The sequence below is a fragment of the Zea mays genome, chromosome 1 (assembly GCF_902167145.1).
Source record: "Zea mays cultivar B73 chromosome 1, Zm-B73-REFERENCE-NAM-5.0, whole genome shotgun sequence".
NCBI lineage: Eukaryota > Viridiplantae > Streptophyta > Magnoliopsida > Poales > Poaceae > Zea > Zea mays.
In genome coordinates, this window is record NC_050096.1 from 273,479,857 (window position 1) to 273,502,554 (window position 22,698).

At 46.5% G+C, this 22,698-nt stretch overlaps 2 protein-coding genes across 4 annotated transcripts; both read right to left on the minus strand.

Annotated features, from left to right (window-relative positions):
• Nucleotides 1-2,458: 2,458 nt before the first annotated feature.
• On the minus strand, nt 2,459-3,822 carry LOC100282869 (uncharacterized). The gene is made up of 2 exons (NM_001155775.3): nt 3,350-3,822; nt 2,459-3,255 (listed from the first exon to the last, which is right to left on the minus strand). The coding sequence occupies exons 1-2, from the start codon at nt 3,703-3,705 to the stop codon at nt 2,850-2,852; spliced, it is 762 nt and encodes a 253-aa protein (NP_001149247.1). The 5' UTR covers nt 3,706-3,822; the 3' UTR covers nt 2,459-2,849.
• A 424-nt stretch (nt 3,823-4,246) lies between these two features.
• Nucleotides 4,247-8,791, minus strand: LOC100286176 (ATP-dependent RNA helicase DDX23). Of its 3 annotated transcripts, none has more exons than XM_008682769.3 (2): nt 6,349-8,791; nt 4,247-4,492 (listed from the first exon to the last, which is right to left on the minus strand). In XM_008682769.3, the coding sequence occupies exon 1, from the start codon at nt 8,693-8,695 to the stop codon at nt 6,419-6,421; it is 2,277 nt and encodes a 758-aa protein (XP_008680991.1). In that variant the 5' UTR covers nt 8,696-8,791; the 3' UTR covers nt 4,247-4,492; nt 6,349-6,418. The 3 variants fall into 3 exon arrangements, with proteins under 3 accessions (XP_008680991.1, XP_008680986.1, NP_001152536.1); XM_008682764.3 differs by lacking the exon at nt 4,247-4,492 and adding an exon at nt 5,827-6,067; NM_001159064.1 differs by lacking the exon at nt 4,247-4,492 and having other exon boundaries at nt 6,201-8,741.
• Nucleotides 8,792-22,698: the final 13,907 nt, after the last annotated feature.

The window sequence follows — 22,698 nt, forward strand, 5'->3', positions numbered from 1 at the left end:
AGCCGTTGGCGCACCGGACATGTCCGGTGCACACCGGACAGTCCGGTGCCCCCTTCTAGCCGTTGGCTCGGCCATGTGTCCCGCGCAGATCGTGCGGCCGACCGTTGGCCCTGCCGACCGTTGGCTCACCGGACAGTCCGGTGCACACCGGACAGTCCGGTGAATTATAGCCGTACGTCGCCGGTTAATTCCCGAGAGCGGCCACTTCGCTCGATCCAGCCTGGCGCACCGGACACTGTCTGGTGCACCACCGGACAGTCCGGTGTTCTCAGACTGAGCAGAATCTTGGCTGCTCGAGCCAAGACATTTTCAATTGGATTTTTCCTGTTTCCAGCACTTAGACACAATACATTAGTCCATAAAATAATGTACTAAGTCTGAGAAACATACCTTTATCCTTGATGTGTACTTTGTCCACCTTTTTACACTTAGTCACTTGTGTTGGGCACTAAATCACCAAAATACTTAGAAATGGCCTAAGGGCACATTTCCCTTTCACACCCTCCGGCTGAGCCGTTGCAGAGTGGGCGATAACGGCCCGCTAGTGATGGGGGCAGGGTTCGGGGATTTTCTCGGTCGGGTCTATGTTTTGGTCTCTTATTAATATAATACTGGGAGGAAGGTCTTTCCCTTCCTGACCGAGTTTTTTGAATCCTAGCGTGTCGTGCTGAACTATTGCATCAAGTGGCATTAGATGGTCTAGTTGCAAGTTGGTGGTGCTTGCTACTTTTGGAGGTTATCACTTTCTAGATGACCTAGAGGATGCGGCTCTGAGGAAGCCTATGTAAGGTTATGTGTGGTTCTAGAGGGGTACCTTGCTTACCCCACGAGAGACGTGAAGAGCAACATTAGTAGAGCAAGATATGAATAACGTCAAGTGGTTCATTTAAGAGCTGAATTGGGTGCCGCCAAAGGTTGTAGACGGGGAAGGAGGAGGCCACCGTCTCCAAGCAACTGGTGGCTCAACAACCTGAACAACACCTTCTCCATGCGTCGCCTTCCTGCTTCGTCGTGACGAAGCTTGCTTCGCCGTATTTCTCTTGATCTATATCGAAGCTTTTCTGGTAAAGAAGCTCGTTTAATACTTAATAATATACTAAAAACAAATGGTTAGCCGTGTTTTTGAAAACCTTCGGAAGACGAAGGCCCCCAACAGGTACGATAGGCGAGGCATTGGACCGTCCATCGGTTGTAAAGAAAGCTCAGCTAGGGGTTCACCGACTAATTAGCCATTGGGACTATAACTAGAGGAGGTGGTGGCCATGGTGGAGAGGCTAGGAAGCAAGAGCGAGAGAGCTCATTGGTGATTTGTTTCCCAAGTGTTGTGCATAGCCTTGACTCTCTACCCACATATGGTTGATAGAGAACAGGTCTAAGCATGTGAGAGTGGGCCTATAGTGTAATGGTTAAGGCTTTCGAGTAGCAACTCTAGGTTTCTGGTTTGATCCCCCTCTAGCGCGAATTTTGGGCTTGGTAAAAAATCTCCTCGTTGTGCCCCGCCCACTCCCGGGTTACGTCCTGTGCGCCACCCTCCGGCTGAGCCGTTGCAGAGTGGGCGATAACGGCCCGCTAGTGAAGGGGGCAGGGTTCGGGGATTTTCTCGGCCGGGACTATGTTTCGGTCTCTTATTAATATAATACTAGGAGGAAGGTCTTACCCTTCCCGACCGAGTTTTTTGAATCCTAGCGTGTTGTGCTGAACTATTGCATAAAGTGGCATTAGATGGTCTAGTTGCAAGTTGGTGGTGCTTGCTACTCTTGGAGGTTATCACTTTCTAGATGACATGGAGGATGCGGTTCTGAGGAAGCCTATGTAAGGTTATGTGTGGTTCCAGAGACGGCATTATGAGAGGTACCTTGCTTACCCCACGAGAGACGTGAAGAGCAACATTAGTAGAGCGAGATGTGAATAACGTCAAGTGGTTCATTTAAGAGCTGAATTGGGTGCCGCCGAAGGTTGTAGACGGGGAAGGAGGAGGCCACCGTCTCCAAGCAACCGGTGGCTCCCCCCCCCCTCTCCAATGGGTTATACAAAGATCAACGTTGACGCAGCTGTGTCAAAGTGGTCTGTGGTTGGCTTGGCTGCTACGGTGACGAGGGATGACGGTAGCGTACGTGTTCTTGGGAGTGTCTGTTGTGGTGTTGTCAAGCATAACAGATAGGCTTGGCATGCCGGAAAGGCCTGTTACTGGCCTCTGATCTAGGCAACTAGAGTTTCACACTTGCAAGCGACTGCCAATCTTGTCAGAAATATACATGGAGCAGTTGGGATAGGGGACACATCGAGATGACTTTAGAGAATTTTATCGTGGCGGAGATTGTTCACGAGGATGCATCATGTCCGTAGCGCTTTCTCTACGAAGAATGAATAAATGTAGGCGCTCCAAAAAAAAGAAACTGATTCTAAGAAGCAGAGCTCCCCCAAAGACAGTCCAGTTCACGAGATACCAGTATGCAAGCTCGAAATGAACTGTGTTTGCATTTTGCAAGCTCCACAAATATATCTCTTTTGGGAAATCTTGCTTGAAAAGCGAGAATAAACATGTCCCATAGGTTATGGCAGCTATGACAACCATGGTCACGCTACTCGGTGCCTACATAAAACCGAACCCTGCAAGAAAATTTAGAAACACCACAGAGGCGTGATATCTCCACTGATGTCGGTGGCGAAGTTATAGCAAATTTGAGGAGAGGCGCACGTGACTTATGCGTGCATAAGAATTTATTATAAAGATGCATATGTATATGTATTGAAATCTTAACTAAATTTATAGATTTTGTATATTTTTGGGTGCATTTGCACCTCTAAGAATAATGTAGCTTCGCCCCGGCTCCCGCCTCGGCAGGCCCTCACGCCGGCGCGATGGACACCTTGTCGACCTGCACGACGTACTCGAGCGTCGCGCCGGGCGGGATCTGGACGTGCTCCTCCCCGAAGTCGGCGCCGCCGTCGCCGAACGCGAGGCCCGGCGGGACGACCACCCGCCGCTTGCCGCCTGGCCTCATGGAGCGCACCACGTGCTCAACACCCTCGCACATGCCCCTGGTGTACGGCCGGGAGCCCATCACCAGCGCCAGCGGCCGCTTGCCGTCGCCGAGCGTGTCCACGAACGCCTCCCCGCCGCTGCCGGCCACCCGGCCCTGCAGGTCGGTTACCACCAGGTCGCCCGGCCGCGGGACGTCGCCGCCACCGACGCGCATCTCGTAGTACCGGATCCCGTTGGGCAACACGACCTCGTGCTCCTGCTCCACGTCCCTGCGGCACGCGAGAGCGAGAGGAGCATTGGCGGTTTTGTAACAGAATGAATTAACGACCTGCGGCAAGCATGGTGAATGGGGGTGGCACTGACTTGGTGTTGGCCTGCTGCTGCGCGACCTCGAAGCGTGTCTTGAGCTGCTCCGACACGACGCCGACGGCCAGGAAGCCGGCCCACGCCAGCCCCGCACCGATTCCGGACCGCCGCGTCAACGACGAGGCTATCCAGTCAGTGGAGTCCGCGACGCCCGCGTGCTTCGGCCTCGCCGCCGCCGCCGCCTGCTGTGGCTGCGCTTGCACGGAGTGCCGCTGTTTCTGTGGTTCCGGCTGCTCGCTGGACGGCGGCTGGTTCTGGGCAATTGCCGGGCGCGGTGTCTGCGCGCAGGAGATGTGCGGCTTGGCAATGGGACGAGCGAGGAGCGCCGGTGAGCTTCCCAGGAACGTGGCCATTGTGGTTCGGTGGGTCGTGGATGAACTGCGAGTCCAGGACGACGGGAGTGGATATTTAGGTTGATTTTCTAATGTTCTGAGATATTGTTTACTTCGTTCAATTCTCGTGAGCTTTTTTTGAGTGAAATATGGCCACATATGTACGAGTGTTTGGAGGCTTATCCGACTACACTACACTAGCTATATCCTGGATCGATTCTCCAAGACTCTAACCATACCCATTGGCTACTCAACTTTCGGCTTTCCTTCTTTTTTCATCGAGAAGCTTTCATTTCTTTCAGACCTGTTTGGTTCCCAGGAATTGAAAAATAATCTGATAATAAAATGTGAAGCACTTTGTAGATATTGATTTCAATTCATGGATCCAAACTCAGGGAAAGAACGAATAGGTAAAGTTTTGCTTTTTTATCGAGAAGAAAAAATCGGAATAGGTAAAGACGTATCTGCAGCAGAGGGGTATCCACTATCCAGATCAAACCGCAAAGAGAATGATACCATGAACAAACAGCCGATTAAAATTACACTCAATTTCAGATTCCTCTTACAAAGTACAAACAGTACACATCTTATTATTATTGCTCTAGTTTACGGTTTGAAAATTGAATCATATTGCTCAGATAGAAAACGGATCCACGAACTTACCACTTGTATCGGTACACAACCCCATCCTGTCCAGTAAGTATGGATTTTTCTCAACAATTGACAAGAATCAACACCCACAAGTATAGTTTAACATACTTTCAGCAAGGTCTCAAAACCGGATTCATATATATGAACACAAATCAAACTGCAAATAGAAAGATCCCAGGGAACATATCAGTGCAAAATGAGTAAAATTATTTAATAAAACACATTGACTGCATGGTTGACGAGTAAATTATCATCCATTGCTACAATCTGAAAATGGGTATCGTATTTGTGTGACAAAAAGTATGCCATCCTTTGCTAAAATTTGGATGGCAGGTGTCTCATACTATCAAAATGTCTTCACTATCAATTCTTGTTCCTAACAGTTTAAATAACTACAATGCAACACCACAGATAAGATATACTCTTGTAATGTTGCACTCCCTCCGTCCAAAAATGGTGATCGTATTAGCCAAGAGAAGAAGTCATGCAAAATAGATTGACCACTAAGGGCTTGTTCGGTTATTTTGAATCCATATGGATTGGAGGGGATTGATACGGATTATGAGAGATTTTGACTTACTAGGGATTGAAACTCCCTCAATCCCACTCAATCCATATGGATTGGAGTAAAACCGAACAAGCCCTAAGGGTGTTGGGTAGAGTTCACACAGCTCCACTCCCTGCGAGAATCACTCTACCGTAGCTAAACGGTAAAAAAGTGAAATGCTCCATGGTAGAAGCTAGAGAATCATGGAGCAGAGAGCTCTACCAAACAAGTCCATAATATGTAGTCAACAGCTAAAAAATCAATATCATCTTAGAGACACTTTTAACACAAATCTATTGATGTAAGTACAATTTCACTGATTATTGGTCAAAACCTTTAAAGTTTTCCTCTGGTCTAATATGATACCATTTTTGGACGGACAAGCATATGATCAACACACATAAACAGTTTAACCACTACGAAACTTAAACAGAATATGTGCTACACTATCTACAAATATCAGATTAGGTTATTCTGCATGAATGTTTGTTCAGTTCCCTAGAACAGATGATACATTGGTGGTCAATTACTCACTAGCCAAAATACAGCTGTCTCGTTTTGAGTTTTGATGAAAATGCAACTTTTTGCTACATAGTTCTACCGGTAGCCAGAATGATCTGCAACTAGTGATTCAACTGCCTTTAGCACCAACAACATTGACACTACTGCTTTAGCACCAACATTGATACTACTTAAGCTCAAAAGTTTAGGCCCGCTTCCAAACCTCTAGAGCTAATTGTTAACCAGCTAATAAGTTGATAGCTGCTTCCAAACCTCTAGAGCTAATTGTTAACCAGCTAATAAGTTGATAGCTGGGTCGAGGCAGCTAACAACTAATAGCTATTGAGGGGTATAACTAACAATTAACTGGTCCATTAGTTGGCACGTTCTAAACCTCTCAGCTAATTTTAGCTGCTAACTAATGTTTTTAGAGGTTTGGAACAGGGCCTTAATGCACATTGCTTAATCATGTTATTCTGAATACACAAGATCCATGTTAAGAAACCCAACCAATAGGGACACACATGTTTCCAAGCAAGATGAAACTATAAAATCAAACATTAAACCACATAACAGGGACACAAAAGGTAATAATAATAAATTAAACAGCACTTCTTCAGACTAAAATGATATGTGAACCATGGTTGATAAATCTCTGCAATGATCTGATACAATATATACCCTCTGCAAAAAAAAAAGATAAAAGGATGATTCTGGAACAATATGCTACCAAATATAAAATAGCATTTATAGAACATGTATGAGATACTAAAATCCAGCCATGTCAAATCTTGCAGAATAGAACAAAATTATGATAAGCTACACATGTCCACAGCTAAATCACCACCAAAACATATTAAAGTTATGACAATGAGGCCAGTTTCCAAACAGAAATAAAACCAAAGATAATCGTCATAGTTTTACAACCTCATAAGTAGATATTTCTAACCATCGAAGTTTTGTACCTCATAAATACTAATCTAGATTCCTCCCTCTATGGTAGAAGTTGAGCTCATAATAGTCCAAAAGATTGCTTCAATGATTTGCAAAGACTGTATCATTTCGCCTTGGAGGTCGATCAGGAATCGAGCCTGGCTTAAATTTTGATGCCTCATGCCTTGCAAGTTCAGGTGGCACAGGACTGTTGCTCTGTATAAGCATCTGTTTCAGATCAAAGAAAATATCAGTGTTCTCTAAAGTTAAAAATGAAGTTGCCACCCCCTTCTTTCCAGCACGACCTGTTCTTCCAATGCGATGTGTGTATGTGTCGACTGAACTAGGCATCTCATAGTTAATCACGTGTGCAACATCAGGAATATCAATACCACGCCCTGCAACATCAGTAGCCACAAGAACATTGAACCGACGATTTCTAAATCCATCAAGGCTGATCTCTCTCTGGTCTTGTGACTTCCCACCATGAAGGGTTGTGACGCGGAAGCCTGACTTGTCCAGATCCTTAGCACGCATGTCCGCTGTCTTCTTAGTATTGCAGAACACAATGGCTGTTTTGTCTCCGAGATCTGTGAGTATCTTCTGGAGCCGTGGCATCTTCTCAGACTCCTTCACCATGATCACATTCTGGGTGATCAGATCAGTGGCCTTGCCAGCTGTACCAATTGTCACAACAACTGGGTTTCGGAGGTACTTCCTAGCAAGACGCTCCACAGCAGGAGGCATGGTGGCACTGAACATATAAGTAGTCCTGTAAATCCTCTTCTCATCAAGTTCCTCATCCTCATTTTCAGGTTTCAAGTTACTCGATGGCATCGCGTCAAGGACACCAACAACTTGCGGCTCAAAGCCCATATCAATCATCCTATCAGCCTCGTCGAGCACAACATAGTTGCACTGGTTGAGAACAGCATACCTCCTTTCCAAGCAATCAAGAAGCCGACCAGGTGTAGCAATTACAATCTCACAGCCCTGCCTAATCTTGAAACCCTGTTCCTCAATTGACTGACCACCAACAATTGAGACAACTTTGATGCCTAGATAGGTTGCAAATTTCACAGTCTCCTCCTCAATTTGTTGAGCAAGCTCACGAGTAGGTGCCATCACAACGGCATAGGGACCCTCAGCCTCATTCTCCTCACTTATGGGCGGCAATCGGGTAATGTAAGACAACATGGGGAGTACAAAGGCTGCAGTCTTTCCAGAACCTGTCTCAGCAATACCAATAACATCACGCTGCTGTAGACCTAGCGGAATGGCAGCCATCTGGATTGGTGATGGTTTTTCATATCCAGCCTTGTCAATAGCACGAAGCAACTCGGTGCCAAGCTTGCTTTCACTCCACTTCCGCATTGGTCGGGGTATGCGAGAACCCTTATAGGAGATATTGAAATCCTCACGGAAAATACGCCAATCTCGCTCAGTCATCTCCTCAAGCGCCTTCTCAGACCAGTGCCTGTCCACACGCATATCAAAAGCGTCATACATTTCAGCAGCGGCGGCCTTCTTCTTATCTACAGCGTCATCCTCTGGACGGTCCTCCACACCAGCCTTGCGCCGCAGCTCTGCACGGGTCTCCTTCTCATGCGCAGCTGCCGCCTTCTTCTGCTCACGTCGGTCGATGCCAGCAAGGAAGCCCCGGCCAAAGAGCAGTCGGGCCTCATGCGGCGACTGGTAGAGCGCGTTCATGTCGCGGCTGGTGTCCTCGGTGTTTTCCCAGTCAAACGAGAAGCGGAACTTCTCAGAGGGCTTGATAACACGCTTCTTAGGCTTCTTGGAGCCGAGGTACTGCTCCTTGATCGCGTCGAGCTCCTTCTCGCGCTCCCGCTCCGCCATCTTCTCCAGCCGGTCCCTCTCCCGGTCCCCGCGATCCCCACGCTCCCTGTCGCGATCTCGCTCCCGCTCCATATCCCGGTCACGGTCACGGTCGCGGTCGCGCCGGTCTCGGTCTCGGTCGCGGTCGCGCCGGGAGGAGTCATCTCGGTCGCGGTCGCGGTCGCGGTCCCTATCTCGATCCCGATCTCGGTCGCGGCGGGAATCGTCGTCGCGGCGGCGTTCCCGGTCTCTGTCTCTGTCTCTGTCTCTGTCTCTGTCTCTGTCCCGGTCCCGGTCCCGGTCGGAGGAATCGCGATGAGAGTTGGATGAGTCGCGAGGAGCGGGGTTGGAGCCGGACGGGGGAGCGCCGCTGGGAGGCGGCGGAGGAGGGGCCCGGGGCAGGGACTGGAGGAGGTCGAGCGCGGTGCGGCGCTGGTCGGAGACGGCGGCCTGGCGGCGCTCGAGCGCGAGGCGCTCCCGCTCCGCCTTGGTGAGGAACACAGGCTTCGCCGGCTCAGTCATCGCGTCGGCCGAGCGCTTCATCGCGGCGGCGCCGATGCAGCGAGAGGGGAGGAGGGTTTGCGATTATGAGGCGGAGGACGGTTTAGGGAAACAGCCAAAACAAGGCGCAAGCGTCGCTATTCACATCTGGAGTTGCCGGCTTGCCCCCTGTTTGGGCCGTTTCATCCGGCAGAAACGGAAATCGGATCGTGGGCCTGATTTTTTGCTGGAAACGGAGATTTATCATGAATGGGTTCTGGGCTGGTGGGCGGTCAACAAAGGTGTTGCTTTCAGCGAAGCACTGTCTACAGCCCATTGTCGGAGGCACATAGGTTGTTGCTGTTCCAACTGGGCAGCTGGGGCCTGGCCTGGCCGGCTGAGTGTCCTGTGCGTCAGTGCGTAGACCTGTTCAAACGTTGGATCAGATTAAGATCGGATCATAGATCATTTATCACGGTCTATATCTAATCCGTGTCTGATGTCGGGTCAGGCCGTACCTCTCTGTTTGATGTGTTGGGTCGGGTTTTTTTTGGGTTGGATCGGGGTTTTAGCTTTGGGTCAGGTTTTTTGGGTTGGGTCGAGTTTTAGGTCAAAATCAGGGTCAAGGTCGGGTCGGGTCATTTATCACGGTCCGTACCCGACCCGTGCCTAGTGTCGGGTCGTGTCTCTCTGTTTGACGTGTCGGGTCAGATTTTTTTCAGGTTGGGTCGGGTTTTTTCAGGTTGGATCGGTTTTAGGTCAAAAATCACGACCCATACCCGGTCCATGAATTATTACGGGTCAAAAATCATGGTCCGTACAGGCCCGTTGCATTGGTCGGGTCGAGTTGGATCAGACCAGATTTTTTCGATTAGGTCATGTTAGTCGGGTCGGGTGGCCCACGATCAGGTTTGGCAATACCAGGGCCTTGGGAGTACGGGGAAGATGGCGGTGGCATGCGGTATACCTCGGCTCTAGGGTTGTTGGCCGTGGCATGCCTCTTGGGTTTTTATGCAAGATTTCTTATTTGGTTATTTATATTGTTATGAGCAAGCTACTCGAGTCGTTGGTTGATTAACGAACTTTTGATCCGATCCGAAGATAACACATAAGCCAAAAGCACCCAAGTTGGCTCGCGATAGCCAGGCACACAAAAAATGAATTTCAATCTCATTTCTATAAAGCTATAGAGCTAGGGTGGTGTACGAACCTTGCATGAGCTGAGAGTATGTTTGATTGAGCTGTAAATTTCTAAAAATCTGATTCTAATTGTGAAATGTGAGGAAGCTTGAGCTAACAGGTGTGGCAATGCTGAAAGGTATTTAGTTGAAACAATTGTTAAATATAGATTATGTAAAAATACTATGAACTTGGCTACATGGTGCGCCCTAACCATTCGAATGAGCCAATTCGACAGTATGATAAGCATGCTTAGTCTATTGTATACATGGTGTCAGTTGTAACACCTTTGGTGTTATAAGAACTATAACTTTAATATGTCATCATATATATTGGCATCATCTTGTTTGTTATATCTAGAATGCATTCGCTAGGTTAAAATTTCAAGTAAAATATGATGTTTTGCTTAGTAGTGTGCTAGGGTAGTTTGAAAACCTTGTTTTAAGTTAAGGTGCAAACAATTAACTTCTAAACAAATGATAGTTTGACTATGAGATCTAAATACCAATGATAAATCTTAGAGTATTGAGTAACTTTGCTTTTAGAGGATGGGTCAAAGTAGATAAATCACTCGAAGAAAATAATCACGTTCAAAACCCTAATTTGGGATCCAAAAGTGAAATTCAAAATCAAATGAGAATTTTCCAAAGGTCTCAATACCAAAGTTGTGGGGTTTTGAAAACTAATAAACTTTCATGTTTGGATATTTTCAAGTTTTGTAGAGAGTTTGGAGTAATTTGCAAAATTCAAATTTGGTTCAGTTTTGGATTCCTGAAAAACTATGTGATTTAGCTGACTTTGGACCCCATGTATCTTTTAATATGTGGGCTTTGGGCAAAAGATCACGATAGAAACTTGTAGAACTATGATAGGGGAGACATCTTATTAAGGGTCATGCCCTTGAAACTGCTTGGAACAGGGAGAAAATGGTGTCTAGCAACATGTTGTCAGACTTTGAGTTTCAGACTTAGTTCAGTTCACTGAAACTGAATTTCAGTGCTTTTGGTTAAACTTTGGAGTTTCTCTGTGCCTGATCCATGGAGTTGTAGGCTTTCTTCTCTACATAAAAGTTGAAAACCATATGATAGTGAACATATTTTTCTTTAGCATGTTTGGCTTGGTGATGCACACAAATTGGAGTAAATTGTGCCCAAACTCTCCCTGTCAGTTGTTGAGTTCAGTTTTTGTTTGAGTTAGCTGAATCTGAATTTTATTGTTTTACCCCACTTTGGAGCACTATAACTTTTGATCCATGACACTTTGACCTAGAGTTGCTGCAGCAAGTTTGTAGAGCTCTATGTTTGTGAACAAACTTTATTAACTATGGTTGGCATGTTATTACATGGAATCGTGAGGATCAAAGGGGTTAAATATGGGGGTTTAGTCTAGTGCCGAGTTCAATTCAAAATATGAAACGTGATTCAGTTTTTGCTGATTTTTTAGAAAACATGTATTCCTCTCAACTTTGGACCCATTTAATTCTTAAGCTTTTGGTGGACAATCTTTATATCAAACTTGGAGATCTATTGTAGGGGACCCTTTTTATGAAGAAGGATCTTCAAGTCCTTACATCGAATTGAGAGAAAAGGGTTCTCAAAGTCGCTATGTCAGACAGAGGTGTGCTGAGTAAAATTCTGTCAGATGAATTGTGCAGTTCAGTAGTGTTGCCCCAACCTTAGAGCACCCTAACCTAAAGTTTGTTGAGTTTTAGCTGGTACCTTTAAAGCAAAGTTGAAGAGCTAATATAGGAGAACAATTTTTGTTTAGCATGATTTCTCTGTCTTTTCTTAAAATTGGTAGAAATTCGTGCTCCAAATCGCTCTGTCAAGCGAGTGGTGTGCTGAACACAGTCTCAACTTTCAACTGAAACTTGTTTCAGTATTGGGGAATTTGGTGTTGGGGCTATTTAATCCTCATGTTGTGGAGTTTGAGCTTTGAAAGGGTACAATTTTTGCTTTTGGAAATTTAAAATTGAATTAGGAAAATAAAAGGGAAAAATAAAATATCTTTTACCTTCTCCTTATATCTTTGCTCCAGTTTGCTTATCCTGAAGCACGCTCGTTTTCCTCTAGAATCCACCTCCCTTACCGATGGTAGCTTCCTGCTCCTTCCAGTCCATGCGTGTCGAGCCTTCCTTTGCATGCACCAACCAGTTCAACCCAAAAGCTTAAGCTGATGTAAGGAGATGGACAATTTACTTATATTATATTCTAACACTACCGCTCACGTCGAGCCTCTGTTGGGTCTCTAACGTGGAATATAGTATCGAAACCAGAGATCTCGAGTTCCAATCCTGGTAAGTTGCATGCACCAATCAATTCAACCCAAAAAATTAAGCCGATGGGAGAAGGTGGACAATTCACTTATATTATAATCTAACTGAACCCAGACCCTTCCTTGTAGCGCTCACCTCACTTCATCTCTCCTAGCTGCACTCAGGTTTTCTTGTCGTGGACGTCTCCTTCACTGCCCATAGTTCTCCTTCACACCTCCCCGTTCTTCCATTCCACTGCTGAAAGGGAAATGTGCCCTTGGGCCATTTCTAAGTATTTTGGTGATTGAGTGCCAACACAAGTGCTTAAATGTGAATCTATACCCATGGATGGACAAAGTGCAAATCAAGAGTAAAGGTATGTTTCTAAGCCTTAGTACATTGTTTTGAAGACTAATGTATTGTGTCTAAGTGCTTGAAACAGGAGAAATCGAGTCAGAGAAAAGTTGGCTGTGTACAGCCAAAAGGCTGTTCGGTCTGGAGCACCGGACTGTCCGGTGCGCCAGACTGACTCGGGCGAACCGGCCGCTCTCGGGAATTTACCGGTGACGTACGGCTATAATTCACCGGACTGTCCAGTGTGCACCGGACTGTCCGGTGTGCACCAGACTGTCGGTGAGCCAACGGTCGGCCGGGCCAACGGTCGGCTGCGCGATCTGCGCGGGGCACGTGGTCGAGCCAACGGCTAGAAGGGGGCACCGGACTGTCCGGTGTGTACCGGACATGTCCGGTGCGCCAACGGCTCTCTGGCGGCCAACGGTCGGCTGCGCCGTTTAAGGAAAGAAATCGGGCACCGGACTGTCCGGTGCACCAGTCGACAGAAGGCAAGATCAGCCTTCCAGATTTGCTCTCAACGGCTCCTAGCTGCCTTGGGGCTATAAAAGAGACCCCTAGGCGCATGGAGGAGGATAACAAGTATTCCTACAACATTCCTAAGCACCAAGACATCGATTCCGAGCATTTGGTTCATTGTGATAGCATCTAGAGCTCTTGTTGAGTTGTGAACTCATTGAGTTGTGTTGCGAGCTCTTGTTGCGACTTGTGTGCGTGCTGTTGCTCTGATTTTGAGTCTTGTGTGCGTTGCTAGTTCCTCACTTACTCCGTATTTCTTTGTGAATCTCAAGTGTAAGGGCGAGAGGCTCCAAGTTGTGGAGATTCCTCGCAAACGGGATATTGAAAGGCAAAGCAAAACACCGTGGTATTCAAGTTGGTCTTTGGACCGCTTGAGAGGGGTTGATTGCAACCCTCGTCCGTTGGGACGCCACAACGTGGAGTAGGCAAGCGTTGGTCTTGGCCGAACCACGGGATAAACCACTGTGTCATCTCTGTGATTGATCTCTTGTGGTATTGTGTTTTGTTGAGACTCCTCTCTAGCCACTTGGCGATTATTGTGCTAACACTTAACAAGTTTTTGTGGCTATAAGTTTAAGTTTCGCAGGATCACCTATTCACCCCCCCCCCCTCTAGGTGCTCTCAATTGGTATCGGAGTCGTTCTCTTCACAAAGGGACTAACCGCCCGAAGAGATGGATCCTAAAGGGAAGGGAATCGTGATCAACGACAAGGAGAAGGAGTCCTTCGTCAACGAGCCAAGGGATGACAATTCCAACGACTCGGGCTCGGGCCACAGACGCAAAGATGGGAAGAAGAAGAAGACAAGACGCATCAAGGAGATCGTCTACTACGACAGCGATGAGTCTACTTCCTCCCAAAAGGACGACGACCACAACGAATACGAGAGAAAGAAACCGGTCAATTCGAACTTTTCTTTTGATTACTCTCGTATTCCTCAAAGTACTAATGCTCATTTATTATCTATTCCACTTGGTAAACCTCCTCATTTTGATGGAGAGGACTACGGATTTTGGAGTCACAAAATGCGTAGTCACTTGTTCTCTCTCCATCCTAGCATATGGGAGATTGTAGAAAGTGGAATGCACTTTGATAGTACGGATAGTCCCATGTTTATTAATGAACAGATTCATAAAAATGCACAAGCTACTACTGTGTTGCTAGCCTCTTTGTGCAGGGACGAGTACCATAAGGTGAGCGGCTTGGACAATGCCAAGCAGATCTGGGACACCCTCAAGATCTCTCATGAGGGGAATGATGTCACCTTGCTCACCAAGATGGAGTTGGTGGAGGGCGAGCTTGGACGGTTCTCAATGATAAGGGGCGAGGAGCCAACTCAAACATACAACCGGCTCAAGACCCTTATCAACAAAATAAGGAGCTACGGAAGCACGCGATGGACGGATCACGACGTCGTCCGCCTAATGCTAAGGTCCTTTACCGTTCTTGATCCTCATTTGGTGAACAATATTCGTGAAAATCCTAGGTACACCAAGATGTCGCCCGAAGAAGTTCTGGGGAAGTTCGTAAGCGGGCGAATGATGATCAAGGAGGCAAGATATGTGGATGACGCGTTGAACGGTCCTATTCATGAGCCTCAACCCATTGCTCTCAAGGCAACGAGGAGCAAGGAGGCGCTACCAAGCAAGGTGGCGCAAGTTGAGGCGGCCGGGCTAAATAATGAGGAGATGGCCCTCATCATTAAGCGCTTCAAGACGGCGTTTAAAGGTCGCAAGGGACAACCAAGCAAGACCAAGACAAAGGAGAAGCGCTCGTGCTTCAAATGTGGTAAGATTGGTTATTTCATTGCTAACTGTCCCGATAATGAAAGTGACCAGGAAAAGGGGAACAAAAGGGAGAAGAAGAAGCATTACAAGAAGGCCAAGGGCGAGGCACATATCTGAAAGGAGTGGGATTCAGATTGCTCCTCCTCCGACTCCGACAATGAAGGACTCGCCGCCACCGCCTTCAACAAGTCATCCCTCTTCCCCAACGAGCGTCACACTTGCCTCATGGCAAGGGAGAAGAAAGTAAGCACTCATGATACTAGTACTTATGCTTCTTCAAGTGAGGATGAGTCTAGTGATGATGATGAGATAGATTACTCATGCTTATTCAAGGGATTAGATAGATCTAAAATTAATAAGATTAATGAGTTGATTGATGCTTTGAATGACAAGAATAGATTACTAGAAAAACAAGAGGATCTTTTATATGAGGAGCATGATAAATTTGTTAGTGTACAAAATTCTCTTGCTCTAGAAATTAAAAGGAATGAAATGCTCTCTAGTGAATTATCTACTTGTCATGAATCCATCTCTAAATTAAAAAGTGTTAATGATGATTTGAATGCTAAGTTAGAAATAGCTAGTAAATCAACATCTTGTGTAGAAATTGTTGAAACTTGCAATAGGTGTAAAGATTTTGACATTGATGCTTGTAGTGAACACCTAGTTTCAATTTCCAAACTTAATGATGAATTGGCTAGTCTTAATGCTCAACTTAAGACTAGCAAGAGTAATTTTGATAAGCTAAAATTTGCAAGGGATGCCTACACAATTGGTAGACACCCCTCAATTAAGGATGGACTTGGCTACAAGAAGGAAGCCAAGAACTTGACAAGCCATAAGGCTCCCATCTCCGCCAAGGAGAAAGGGAAGGCCCCTATGGCTAGTAGTGTACAAAAGAACCATGCCTTTATGTACCATGATAGGAGACAATCTAGAAATGCTTATAGGAGATGTAACGCATATGATGCTTTTGATTCTCATGACATGTTTGCTTCTAGTTCTTCTTATGTGCACGATAGAAATGTTGGTAGGAGAAATGTTGTTCATAATATGCCTAGGAGAAATGTTGTTAATGTTCCTAGGAAAGTAATGAACGAACCCTCTACAATTTATCATGCTTTAAATGCTTCCTTTGCTATCTGTAGAAAGGATAAGAAAATAGTTGCTAGGAAGTTAGGGGCAAAATGCAAGGGAGACAAAACTTGCATTTGGGTCCCTAAGGATATTTGCACTAACCTTGTAGGACCCAACATGAGTTGGGTACCTAAGACCCAAGCCTAAATTTGCCTTGCAGGTTTATGCATCCGGGGGTTCAAGCTGGATTATCGACAGCGAATGCACAAACCATATGACGGGGGAGAAGAAGATGTTCACCTCCTACGTCAAGAATAAGGATTCCCAAGATTCAATTATATTCGGTGATGGGAATCAAGGCAAGGTAAAAGGGTTAGGTAAAATTGCAATTTCTAATGAGCACTCTATCTCCAATGTGTTTTTAGTTGAGTCTCTTGGTTACAATTTGCTATCTGTTAGTCAACTATGCAATATGGGATATAATTGTCTTTTTACAAATGTAGATGTGTCTGTCTTTAGAAGAAGTGATGGTTCACTAGCCTTTAAGGGTGTATTATACGGCAAGCTTTACTTAGTTGATTTTGCAAAAGAAGAGGCCGGTCTAGATGCATGCTTAATTGCTAAGACTAGCATGGGCTGGCTGTGGCATCGCCGCTTAGCACATGTGGGGATGAAGAACCTTCACAAGCTTCTAAAGGGAGAACACGTGATAGGTTTGACTAACGTACAATTCGAAAAAGATAGACCTTGTGCAGCTTGTCAGGTAGGTAAACAGGTGGGAGGAGCGCATCACAGCAAGAATGTGATGACCACATCAAGACCCCTAGAGCTGCTACATATGGACCTCTTCGGACCCGTCGCCTATCTAAGCATAGGAAGAAGTAAGTATGGTTTAGTTATTGTTGATGACTTTTCCCGCTTCACTTGGGTGTTCTTTTTGCAGGATAAGTCTGAAACCCAAGGGACCCTCAAGCGCTTCCTCAGGAGAGCTCAAAATGAGTTTGAGCTCAAGGTGAAGAAGATAAGGAGCGACAACGGGTCCGAGTTCAAGAACCTTCAAGTGGAGGAGTTCCTTGAGGAGGAAGGGATCAAGCACGAGTTCTCCGCTCCCTACACACCACAGCAAAATGGTGTGGTAGAGAGGAAGAACAGGACGCTAATCGATATGGCAAGGACGATGCTTGGAGAATTCAAGACCCCCGAGCGTTTTTGGTCGGAAGCCGTGAACACGGCTTGCCACGCCATCAACAGGGTCTACCTTCATCGCCTCCTCAAGAAGACTTCGTATGAGCTACTAACCGGTAACAAACCCAATGTATCTTACTTTCGGGTATTTGGGAGCAGGTGCTACATTCTAGTGAAGAAGGGTAGAAATTCTAAATTTGCTCCCAAAGCTGTAGAAGGGTTTTTGTTAGGTTATGACTCAAATACAAAGGTGTATAGAGTCTTCAACAAATCATCGGGTTTGGTTGAAGTCTCTAGCGACGTTGTATTTGATGAGACTAATGGCTCTCCAAGAGAGCAAGTTGTTGATTGTGATGATGTAGATGAAGAAGATGTTCCGACGGCCGCTATACGAACCATGGCAATTGGAGAAGTGCGGCCACAGGAACAAGATGAACGAGATCAACCTTCTTCCTCAACAACGGTGCATCCCCCAACTCAAGACGATGAACAGGTTCATCAAAAGGAGGCGTGTGATCAAGGGGGAGCACAAGATGATCACGTGATGGAGGAAGAAGCGCAACCGGCACCTCCAACCCAAGTTCGAGCGGTGATTCAAAGGGATCATCCTGTCGACCAAATTTTGGGTGACATTAGCAAGGGAGTAACTACTCGATCTCGATTAGTTAATTTTTGTGAGCATTACTCCTTTGTCTCTTCTGTTGAGCCTTTCAGGGTAGAGGAGGCCTTGCGAGATCCGGATTGGGTATTGGCCATGCAGGAGGAACTCAACAACTTCAAGCGCAATGAAGTTTGGACACTGGTGCCTCGTCCCAAGCAAAATGTTGTGGGAACCAAGTGGGTGTTCCGCAACAAACAGGACGAGCACGGGGTGGTGACGAGGAACAAGGCTCGACTTGTGACAAAAGGTTATGCCCAAGTCGCAGGTTTGGACTTTGAGGAGACGTTTGCTCCTGTGGCTAGGCTAGAATCAATTCGTATCTTGCTAGCATATGCCGCTCACCATTCTTTCAGGTTGTACCAAATGGATGTGAAGAGTGCTTTCCTCAATGGGCCAATCAAGGAGGAGGTGTACGTGGAGCAACCCCCTGGCTTCGAGGATGAACGGTACCCCGACCACGTGTGTAAGCTCTCTAAGGCGCTCTATGGACTTAAGCAAGCCCTAAGAGCATGGTATGAATGCCTTAGAGACTTCTTAATTGCTAATGCTTTCAAGGTTGGGAAAGCCGATCCAACTCTTTTTACTAAGACTTGCGACGGTGATCTTTTTGTGTGCCAAATTTATGTCGATGACATAATATTTGGTTCTACTAACCAAAAGTCTTGTGCAGAGTTTAGCAGGGTTATGATGCAGAAATTCGAGATGTCGATGATGGGCGAGTTGAACTACTTCCTTGGGTTTCAAGTGAAGCAACTCAAGGACGGCACCTTCATCTCCCAAACAAAGTACACGCAAGACTTGCTGAAGCGGTTTGGGATGAAGGACGCCAAGCCCGCAAAGACTCCGATGGGGACCGACGGACACACCGATCTCAACAAAGGAGGTAAGTCCGTTGATCAAAAAGCATACCGGTCAATGATAGGGTCTTTACTTTATTTATGTGCTAGTAGACCAGATATTATGCTAAGCGTATGCATGTGTGCTAGATTTCAATCCGATCCTAAGGAGTGTCACTTAGTGGCGGTGAAGCGAATTCTTAGATATTTGGTTGCTACGCCTTGCTTCGGGCTCTGGTATCCAAAGGGGTCTACCTTTGACTTGGTTGGATACTCAGATTCCGACTATGCTGGATGTAAGGTCGATAGGAAGAGTACATCAGGGACGTGCCAATTCTTAGGAAGGTCCCTGGTGTCGTGGAACTCTAAGAAACAAACCTCCGTTGCCCTATCCACCGCTGAGGCCGAGTATGTTGCCGCAGGGCAGTGTTGCGCGCAACTACTTTGGAGGAGGCAAACCCTTCGGGACCTTGGCTACAATCTGAGCAAAGTCCCACTCCTATGTGACAATGAGAGTGCTATCCGCATGGCGGAAAATCCTGTTGAACACAGCCGCACAAAGCACATTGACATCCGGCATCACTTTTTGAGAGACCACCAGCAAAAGGGAGATATCGAAGTGTTTCATGTTAGCACCGAGAACCAGCTAGCCGATATCTTTACCAAGCCTCTAGATGAGAAGACCTTTTGCAGACTGCGTAGTGAGCTAAATGTCTTAGATTCGCGGAACTTGGATTGAATTGTAGCATACATGTATTTATGCTTTTGATCATGTTCCTTTTTGCATTTTGTTGTTTAGTATGGTGCTCAAGTTGTACAAACACTTCCTGGACCTCACAAGTCCGTTGCAAAGTGATGCACAGTTTTAGGGGGAGATGTGTTACAACTTGACCCTTTGAGACTAACCATATGCTTGAGTTTGCTTGTTTTAGTCTCGAAGGAGAATTAAAAGGGAAAAGGTGGACTTGGACCATGCAAGACTTCCACTGCACTCCGATGAAAAGAGTAATTTTTCCAAGTTCATCTTTTAACTCTTATTGCCTATTTGCTCTTAATTGAAGATTTTGGTGAGGCAATGGGGTTAAAAGGCCAAGATTGATCCCGTTTTGGTGCTTGATGCCAAAGGGGGAGAAAATAAAGGCCAAAGTGATAAATGGATCAGCTACCACTTGAGAGATTTTGAAAATAGTAGAATAGAGTTTTTTGTTTTGTCAAAACTCTTTTATTGTCTCTCTTGTCAAAAGTTGGCTTCTTGTGGGGAGAAATGTTGATTATGGGAAAAAGGGGGAGTTTTTGGAATCCTGAATCAAATACTCCTGAAATGACTCTCTTTATGACTTAACATGTGTGTTTGACTTAGAGATAGAAATTTGAGTTTTGATTTGCAAAAACAAACCAAGTGGTGGCAAAGGATGATCCATATATGCCAAAATTGAATCAAAATAAATTTGAGTTTTATTTGAAGTGATATTGCACTTGTTCTAGTTGCTTTATGTTGTGTTGGCATAAATCACCAAAAAGGGGGAGATTGAAAGGGAAATGTGCCCTTGGGCCATTTCTAAGTATTTTGCTGATTGAGTGCCAACACAAGTGCTTAAATGTGAATCTATACCCATGGATGGACAAAGTGCAAATAAAGAGTAAAGGTATGTTTCTAAGCCTTAGTACATTGTTTTGAAGACTAATGTATTGTGTCTAAGTGCTTGAAACAGGAGAAATCGAGTCAGAGAAAAGTTGGCTATGTACAGCCAAAAGGCTGTTCGGTCTGGAGCACCGGACTGTCCGGTGGTGCACCGGACAGTGTCCGGTGCGCCAGACTGACTCGGGCGAACTGGCCGCTCTCGGGAATTTACCGGCGACGTACGACTATAATTCACCGGACTGTCCGGTGTGCACCGGACTGTCCGGTGAGCCAACGGTCGGCCGGGCCAACGGTCGGCCGCGCGATCTGCACGGGACACGTGGCCGAGCCAACGGCTAGAAGGGGGCACCGGACTGTCCGGTGTGCACCGGACATGTCCGGTGCGCCAACGGCTCTCTGGCGGCCAACGGTCGGCTGCGCCGTTTAAGGAAAGAAATCGGGCACCGGACAGTGTCCGGTGTGCATCGGACTGTCCGGTGCACCAGTCGACAGAAGGCAAGATCAGCCTTCCAGATTTGCTCTCAACGGCTCCTAGCTGCCTTGGGGCTATAAAAGAGACCCCTAGGCGCATGGAGGAGGATAACAAGTATTCCTACAACATTCCTAAGCACCAAGACATCGATTCCGAGCATTTGGTTCATTGTGATAGCATCTAGAGCTCTTGTTGAGTTGTGAACTCATTGAGTTGTGTTGCGAGCTCTTGTTGCGACTTGTGTGCGTGCTGTTGCTCTGATTTTGAGTCTTGTGTGCGTTGCTAGTTCCTCCCTTACTCCGTATTTCTTTGTGAATCTCAAGTGTAAGGGCGAGAGGCTCCAAGTTGTGGAGATTCCTCGCAAACGGGATATTGAAAGGCAAAGCAAAACACCGTGGTATTCAAGTTGGTCTTTGGACCGCTTGAGAGGGGTTGATTGCAACCCTCGTCCGTTGGGACGCCACAACGTGGAGTAGGCAAGCGTTGGTCTTGGCCGAACCACGGGATAAACCACTGTGTCATCTCTGTGATTGATCTCTTGTGGTATTGTGTTTTGTTGAGACTCCTCTCTAGCCACTTGGCGATTATTGTGCTAACACTTAACAAGTTTTTGTGGCTATAAGTTTAAGTTTCGCAGGATCACCTATTCACCCCCCCTTTAGGTGCTCTCAACTGCAGGGTGCTCGTTTCACATCTCCATGTCTCGACACCCCTCCTTCTCCATCTTCTGAGGCCATTGTCCTCACCACTCACCTCTGGCTCTTTTACGCACCAGCCGTCGTCTCCTGCCATCAGTCAGGCGTACGCAACCCATACATCAGCAATTCTAGCGAAGCGCATTAGTCCGCTTCAATGCGGAACCTCCACTTCTGTGCCTAAGAGCACCTAGAGGGGGTGAATAGGTGACCATGTAAAAGCAGCTCAATAAAACAAACTTGGACTAATATTGGATTAGTGAAAGCAAGAGCCAAGTTCGAATGAGAAGTATGAAAGGAGTAAACTTCTTCACTTAATTTCTCTTCACTAAGTGAGTATTAAACTAAGAGCAATTATGTAAATGAAGTGAATAGAGAGAAAATCGTAGTAATATAAAGACAAACGACACGGTGATTTTTATCCCATGGTTCGGTCAAGTAGAATAGTTGCCTACTCCACGTTGTGGCATCCCAATGGACGAAGGTTGCACTCAACTCCTTTCAAGTGATTCAAAGATCAACTTGAATACCACAGTTCTCTTTATCTCAACAATATCCTGTTGTGTGGAATCTCAACAATTTGGAGTCTCTCACGCCTTACACAAATGATCTCAAATGGACGCAAGAGTAAGGGGGAGTAGAAACACACTCAAGAACTAGAGTTGCAGCAACAACACGCACACAAGTCATGAAAGAGCACACGAAACAACACAACGGGGTCACAGCTCAAAGAAGTGCTCAATTCTCTATCACAATGAAACAGTTGTGTGCTTGTGAAGTCTCAGCGTTGTAGGATGTTCAATGAGTGCTTGGTGTGGAGCTCCATGCACCTAGGAGTCCCTTTTATAGCCCCAAGAAACCTAGGAGCCGTTGGAGCTCCATTTGGAAGGCCCTGGTTGCCATCTGTCCGCGGGTGCACCGGACTGTCCGGTGCACACCGGACTGTGAACAGTGCAACGACTGTGAATCGCGTGATTGGCTGCTTTCCTGTTCTGGTGGGCACCGGACCGTCCGGTGGGAGGCACCGGACAGTCTGGTGCTCCTGTTGACCGTTGGCCCCCGACCGACGTGGCACTAGTCGTTGGCTACTGGCACACCGGACTATTCGATGCTACGCACGGATGGTCCGGTGAATTATAGCCGACGCAGGCTAGAATTCCCAAGAGCAGCAAGTTGGCCGGATCGTGCACCAGACCGTCTGGTGAGGGGCACCGGACCGTCCGGAGCTCTTCAGTCCAGCACGCTTTTTCTTTCTTTGTTTTCTTTTGTTCCTTTTGGACTTGACTTCATAAAGTTGAAAGCTCTCTTGTGATTTTTGGTGGTTTGGATGACAACCCAATTAAAGGACTAACAAGTGTGCTAAGTGTTGAATAGGTGCTTAATGCAAAGCTTACAGGGTTCAACACAAG

Coding starts and splice junctions, on each gene's coding strand:
- LOC100282869 (NM_001155775.3), bottom strand. CDS start 3,705: ATGGCCACGTTCCTGGGAAGCTCACCGGCGCTCCTCGCTCGTCCCATT. Junction 3,256..3,349: donor CAGCAGCAGGCCAACACCAA/GTCAGTGCCACC, acceptor CGCGTGCCGCAG/GGACGTGGAGCAGGAGCACG.
- LOC100286176 (XM_008682769.3), bottom strand. CDS start 8,695: ATGAAGCGCTCGGCCGACGCGATGACTGAGCCGGCGAAGCCTGTGTTC.